The 6771-nt window shown below is 42.3% G+C and overlaps 1 protein-coding gene across 1 annotated transcript in view; it reads right to left on the bottom strand.

The window, feature by feature from the left end:
* Positions 1-2246, bottom strand: part of LOC118938724 (gamma-aminobutyric acid receptor subunit alpha-6-like) — a 5780-nt gene extending 3534 nt beyond the window's left edge. Inside the window, exons 1-3 of the mRNA XM_036943379.1 lie at positions 1016-2246; positions 721-827; positions 444-511 (exon numbers count right to left, since the gene is read on the bottom strand). Coding sequence (XP_036799274.1) covers positions 444-511; positions 721-827; positions 1016-1053 — 213 coding nt within the window. The 5' untranslated portion in view covers positions 1054-2246. The remainder of the gene's footprint in view (positions 1-443; positions 512-720; positions 828-1015) is intronic.
* Positions 2247-6771: the final 4525 nt, after the last annotated feature.

The following is a 6771-nucleotide window of genomic DNA, read 5'->3' as shown; positions in this document are numbered from 1 at the left end:
GCACATTACAAAATGCAGGTCCTGCTCCAAACCATAGACATAATACATGTGTTTGTAACTAAATATCTACAGTTAAATCCTTATCCGACAAGACAGTCCAGAGAGAAGATGAGATAATTAGGACAATAACTAACTATAGATATTCATTCATCTATCCGTTTGAGCATTCAGTTTGCTTGACATATTGATTTAGAAGGACCCCAGGACCCTCCCTTAGTTAGTGTATTGAAACAGACTAATCAAACTAAATGGCTCATTATCTAATCTACAGTCTACCCATAAGGCAGCTGTGCAGTGGACAATAAAGCTCAGTTAACACCCATGTATAATAAATGCATGAGAAACTGTGTGTAAACAGAACATACAAACACAGTTGCTAACTTGACATACTGCACATGTATGTGACAGTAAGCCTATGTGGGAATATGCTGAGTGTTTCTTACCATTTCCACATCTGACACTGGGCCAAAGCTGGTGACAAAGATATCTGTTTTCACCTCTGTGACCATACCTGAAAAGGATCTGGTGATTTTAATTGTTGCTCATAAAAATATGGAAAACTGTAAATAGACATGGAACAATTCGTTTAGAGAAACTAACCAGGTAAAAAATTCTGTACAGTGTTATAGCCAAATTATGCTATTTCCTACTTATTCAATGAAAAGTTTTGTAGATGTAAAATATAGTAAAATAAATCAGGATAGAGGAGGACAGAACTACCTCCGGATCCTGGTCGCAACCAGTTGTCATATCCATCTAGTAGTCGGTCCAGAATACGGGTGACGTTTTCACCTGCGTAACTTTCTTGTCCATAGACACAGCCAACACTGTAAGAAATCAATACAATCATAATTGATGACAATTTAGACTGTCCTGTGTAGACCTATAAGATTAGTAGGTTAAACCTATTAGGATTAGGATTGTTATGTTTACTATCATACCCTGACTGAAGTACATTCAAGAAACTATAGAGGCCTAACCATTGATCAAATTAGAAAAAGGTTATTTTACTCACCAGGGTAAAGTGACCAATGTCAGAATCAAGAGAGCCATCCTTGGCAGCAGGTGTGTTGAAAAACGTTCCCTGGTAACTCTTTGAGTGTAAATTAAATAGTCAGCCTTTCTCTGTCCTCCGCGAGTCTAAACGGAATGTATTTTAAACACAAGGACGTGTGAAGTAATCGAATTAGGAGATTAGCACAGAAAATCCAACCCATGTTTAGACTGGGGCACTCTTTAGGAAAAGAGACAGTGACCGTTGGGTTACAGAAAAGATGGGAAAATGTGTAAACATGTAAACAGTTTTATTGTGTCCTCGGGCAGCTATAATCGTCCAGTTGTTAAAATGTATAATCTTGGATGGAATTTCAAGGATATTTGTAAAGAGTTATTTTTAGATCAAGAGTCTTGATCCCTGCGCGTCTAAACAGTAGGTGGCGCTATCTATTCACTTTTTCGGTTGAGCCACCCGAAAATCCACCAGCGAGGAAGTAACTCCAGGAAGTTTCTGAACGAGCTGACTGGTGTAAATACTATCCCACACAACTTTTGTCATATTTTCCAGATAGCTTATTCTTATAAGTATATGTTTTTGGGATGGTACCTGAACATCGTTTGAGAGAATAAACAACATTAAACTAGCTAGCCGGTTAGCTAACCATCAGTTCAGGGGGCGTGAGAGGGTTGCTAGCCAGCAGCAATGTCGTTCCTCTTGGAGGAGAGCGGTGTTATCCCGTGTAAAAGACCACGGGGAAACTGGTCCCAAACCACGGAGGAGGTATTTATTGAAGTGAATGTACTCCGTGGGACGTCTGGAAAAGAAGTCAAATGTAATCTTGGATACAAACTCATAGAACTACACGTCAAAAAGGCAACAAGTCTTCACCGTTAGGCTACACAACAACCACATTTCAAAGTTAGGGAGTCAACGTTATTTAAAATTAGAGTTACATTGAGAAAACCGTATTTCTTTTCAATGAAACTGGAAACTCCCGTCAGCAAAATATATATTACCTTCCCGAACGCAAAGCAAAAAAAGTGACTCTCCCGACACCAAAATAATAATTAAAAACAAAGTGACTTCTTGGTCAGACCAGATCCGACTGTTCTTCGTCGTGAAAGCATTAGATGGCAACGGACCAGAAGGTTGTGGGTTCGCACCTCAGACAGAGTAGCTTTCCACCCCAGACAGAGTAAATTAAATATATATATTTTAACTAGTTAAGTTAAGAACAAATTCTTATTTACAATGACGGCCTACTCTGGCCAAACCCGGACGACGCCGGGCCAATTGTGCACTTCCCTATGGGATTCCCAATCACGGCCGGATGTGATACAGCCTGGATCCGAACCCGAGCCTCTTGCACTGAAATGTGCCTTAGACCGCTGTGCCACTTGGGAGCCTACCAACGCAGAACATTTTAAGCTTTAGTTGCTGGCTATTCTTCTTCCGTGTCTTAACTCAACGACAGAAGGTCACAAGTGTTTCCCTAAAAGCTCTCTGGGTTTAAATAGCTTATATTGTACCATACGCGAATAGCTTAATCAATTGATAGTGACAGAGTTAGTTTACTTCCCAAGTTAAGTCTATTTTTTTTTTGTCTCCTGGACTAAAGAAGGTTGTAGCGCAGCCTCTAAACGTCAAAGAAAGGAAACAATAATATCCCCACTTTCATTGTAGTCACGTCTTTCCCAGGTATGTTAGCTTGTTTCTAGCATAAAGCATAGTGGACCAAAGCGTTGTTATAGATCACTTTATATAATCGGATTCATCAAAATCTTAAGCTTGCAAGGGTAGGCCTGAGTTTTTTGGGGGGCCATTTTCTTTAATAAAAGGTAGATCTATGGCATACCCCCTCAATTTGAGTTTTAGTTATAGCCCTTCACTGACATGGAGGTAGGCTACTTGAAGAGGGCATGGTGAGTTGAGGAATTGATGGACAAATCTATGAATATAACGGCCTATAGCCTAATGTCGTCTGTCAAACTGGTTGGCCTACCTCTTAAATAGGAAGAAAAAGTATCCAACACAAAAGCCCTCTTGTCGTTAGTAAAGTCGAATTAAAATGAAGACATTGAAATTAATTATGCTTACTTTCAGCACCATGAGCTGTCCAATTCCCATTGATTGTGCAGTGGCTGCTGTTTCAAGTTTCAGCACCAGAATGTAAGTTATTAGAAGCTGACTTATTGTGAGGTAATAAGTCTGATAAATTCATCAGGGGAAGTTTCAGCACCAGAATGTAAGTTATTAGAACCTGACTTATTGTGAGGTAATAAGTCTGATAAATTCATCAGGGGAAGTTTCAGTGCCAGAATGTAAGTTATTAGAACGTGACTTATTGTGAGGTAATAAGTCTCATAAATTCATCAGGGGAAGTTTCAGTGCCAGAATGTAAGTTATTAGAACCTGACTTATTGTGAGGTAATAAGTCTGATAAATTCATCAGGGGAAGTTTCAGCGCCAGAATGTAAGTTATTAGAACGTGACTTATTGTGAGGTAATAAGTCTGATAAATTCATCAGGGGAAGTTTCAGCACCACAATGTAAGTTATTAGAACCTGACTTATTGTGAGGTAATAAGTCTGATAAATACATCAGGGGAAGTTTCAGCGCCAGAATGTAAGTTATTAGAACCTGACTTATTGTGAGGTAATAAGTCTGATAAATACATCAGGGGAAGTTTCAGCACCAGAATGTAAGTTATTAGAACCTGACTTATTGTGAGGTAATAAGTCTGATAAATACATCAGGGGAAGTTTCAGCACCAGAATGTAAGTTATTAGAACCTGACTTATTGTGAGGTAATAAGTCTGATAAATACATCAGGGGCAAGACACATATGTGTTTAATAAACTCAGTTATAGTAGTCCTCCTCTTCTTCACGCTCTCCTTCTCGAACTGAACAGAACATAAGCTGTAGGCTAGTCCACACGCAAGATTATTTTTAGAAAAAGCCTTTGATCCTCCCCCTGAACTGTCACCGTAAGCCCACACAGCACAGCCATTGGTTAGGCAGCACGCAAAAAAAGTTTTGGATTGGTCAGAGCAGGCCGGGGGTCAATGTTTGGAATATCCATTACAGTGTGTAATGCAGCCTCGTTTTATTTACACCATCCCAGCATCTATCTTAGAAATATAACTTTGCTCTGTGGTTCTCCTAGCACACACTTTGTAGTCTGTAGACTATGGATCAAATCAAATGTATTTATAAAGAAATACAGAGACCCAGCCTTTACAGAAACCCCAAACAGCAGCAATGGAGATGTAGAAGCACGGCGGCTAGGAAAAACTCCCTAGCAAAGAAGGAACCTAGAGAGGAACCAGGCTCTGAGGGGTGGCCAGTCCTCTTCTGGCTGTGCCGGGTGGAGATTATGGCCATTAAGGCCAGATCGTTCTTCTAGATGTTCAAACGTTAATAGATGACCAGCAGGGTCAAATAGTAATCACAGTGGTTGTAGAGGGGGCAGCAGGTCAGCACCTCAGGTGTAAATGTCAGTTGGCTTTTCATAGCCGATCATTGAGAGTATCTCTACCGCTCCTGCTGTCTCTTGAGAGTTGAAAACAGCAGGTCTGGGACAGGTATTATGTCCGGTGAACAGGTCAGGGTTTCATAGCCGCAGGCAGAACAGTTGAAACTGGAGCATTTGATTGAGACCACACTAAATAGCCTATAGGCGCACATCGATCTATAGTCTAATAAGTAACTCGTTATAAAACATTGAGAAATATAGACATTTCATGAATTACAAATTACATGACCCTTCCCAGGACAAGGTTTACAAAATACTAAACCCTCTCCTTGACTGAAATTGAAAAAGCATGACACTCCCCCTTTTTCCTCCAGGTATCCATTCTGTAAATTGTAATCCATCCCTTAGTCTTGCGATGCCATCCTTCCAGAACTCGTCTAGTTTTACCTGCATACTGTACAGTAGGTGATGTGTTACCTGATGTGGAATAGAGTTCCATGTACTCATGGTTCCATGTAGTACTGTGCTCCTCCCATAGTCTGTTCTGAACTTGGGGATTGTGAAGACACCTCTGGTGGCATGTCTTGTGGGGTATGAATGGGTGTCTGAGCTGTGTGCTAGTAGTTTAAACAGACCTCTGGTGGCATGTCTTGTGGGGTACGAATGGGTGTCTGAGCTGTGTGCTAGTAGTTTAAACAGACCTCTGGTGGCATGTCTTGTGGGGTACGAATGGGTGTCTGAGCTGTGTGCTAGTAGTTTAAACAGACCTCTGGTGGCATGTCTTGTGGGGTATGAATGGGTGTCTGAGCTGTGTGCTAGTAGTTTAAACAGACCTCTGGTGACATGTCTTGTGGGGTATGAATGGGTGTCTGAGCTGTGTGCTAATAGTTTAAACAGACCTCTGGTGACATGTCTTGTGGGGTATGAATGGGTGTCTCAGCTGTGTGCTAGTAGTTTAAACAGACCTCTGGTGGCATGTCTTGTGGGGTATGAATGGGTGTCTGAGCTGTGTGCCAGTAGTTTAAACAGACACCTCGGTGCATTCAACATGTCAACACTTCTTACAAAAACAAGTAGTGATGAAGTCAATCTCGGGTTTAATGAATCTCTGTTGCTGATGAAGGAACGTGGACATTAGGTGGATCATCCACTTTCTTTTAATTCAATCAACACATAATGGTTGAGTGTAAAGCTTGCATAATAAATCAGTCTTCCACAAGATCGACTCAATCCTTCCTCTCTACACATTTCTCATTCAGTGGATAAGCTGTTAGGGTTTATTTTCAACCAATATCTGCTAAGTGATGTGTCTGATCTGTATCGTTCTGATGAAGACGAACAGGGAGGGAGGTAACTGCTGGTCCTCTCTGCTAGAGGGTGGTAACTGCTGATGAAGACGAACAGGGAGGTACTGCTGGGCCTCTGCTAGAGGGAGAGTACTGTGCTGATGAAGACGAACAGGGAGGGAGGTAACTGCTGGTCCTCTATGCTAGAGGGAGGTAACTGCTGATGAAGACGAACAGGGAGGGAGGTAACTGCTGGTCCTCTCTGCTAGAGGGTGGTAACTGCTGATGAAGACGAACAGGGAGGTACTGCTGGGCCTCTGCTAGAGGGAGAGTACTGTGCTGATGAAGACGAACAGGGAGGGAGGTAATTGCTGGGCCTCTGCTTGAGGGAGAGTACTGTGCTGATGAAGACGAACAGGGAGGGAGGTAACTGCTGGGCCTCTGCTAGAGGGAGAGTACTGTGCTGATGAAGACAAACAGGGAGGGAGGTAACTGCTGGGCCTCTGCTTGAGGGAGAGTACTGTGCTGATGAAGACGAACAGGGAGGGAGGTAACTGCTGGGCCTCTGCTAGAGGGAGAGTACTGTACTGATACCTGGCTCCAGGACCAGATGCAAAGGAAACTAACTCTGGAGAGGTTCCACAGAAGTGGGGATACCACCTCAAATTCTCCCCAATTTCCTGGTATCTGTAGTTACAGTCTTGTCCCATCGCTGCAACTGCCATACGGAACCGAACCCATACCGAACCCAGGTCTATAGTGACGCTTCAAGCACTGTAATGCAGTGCCTTAGACCGCTGCTCCACGAGGGAGGACCTCGCAAATGGATTTTAACAAACAATTGGTCCCCCAAAAACTATGGCCCTCAGTTTAATTTCAAAATCCCGATGTGGCCCTCGAGTCAAAAAGTTTGCCCACCCTTGCTATAGACAGTCACACAAGGAGCATTAACATAAACACTGATTACACTTCTCAAGAGCCTCAAACCTCTTCATCCACATTATCTGAAAAA

The sequence above is a fragment of the Oncorhynchus mykiss genome, chromosome 14 (assembly GCF_013265735.2).
Source record: "Oncorhynchus mykiss isolate Arlee chromosome 14, USDA_OmykA_1.1, whole genome shotgun sequence".
NCBI lineage: Eukaryota > Metazoa > Chordata > Actinopteri > Salmoniformes > Salmonidae > Oncorhynchus > Oncorhynchus mykiss.
This window is presented reverse-complemented; position numbering and strand designations above follow the sequence as displayed.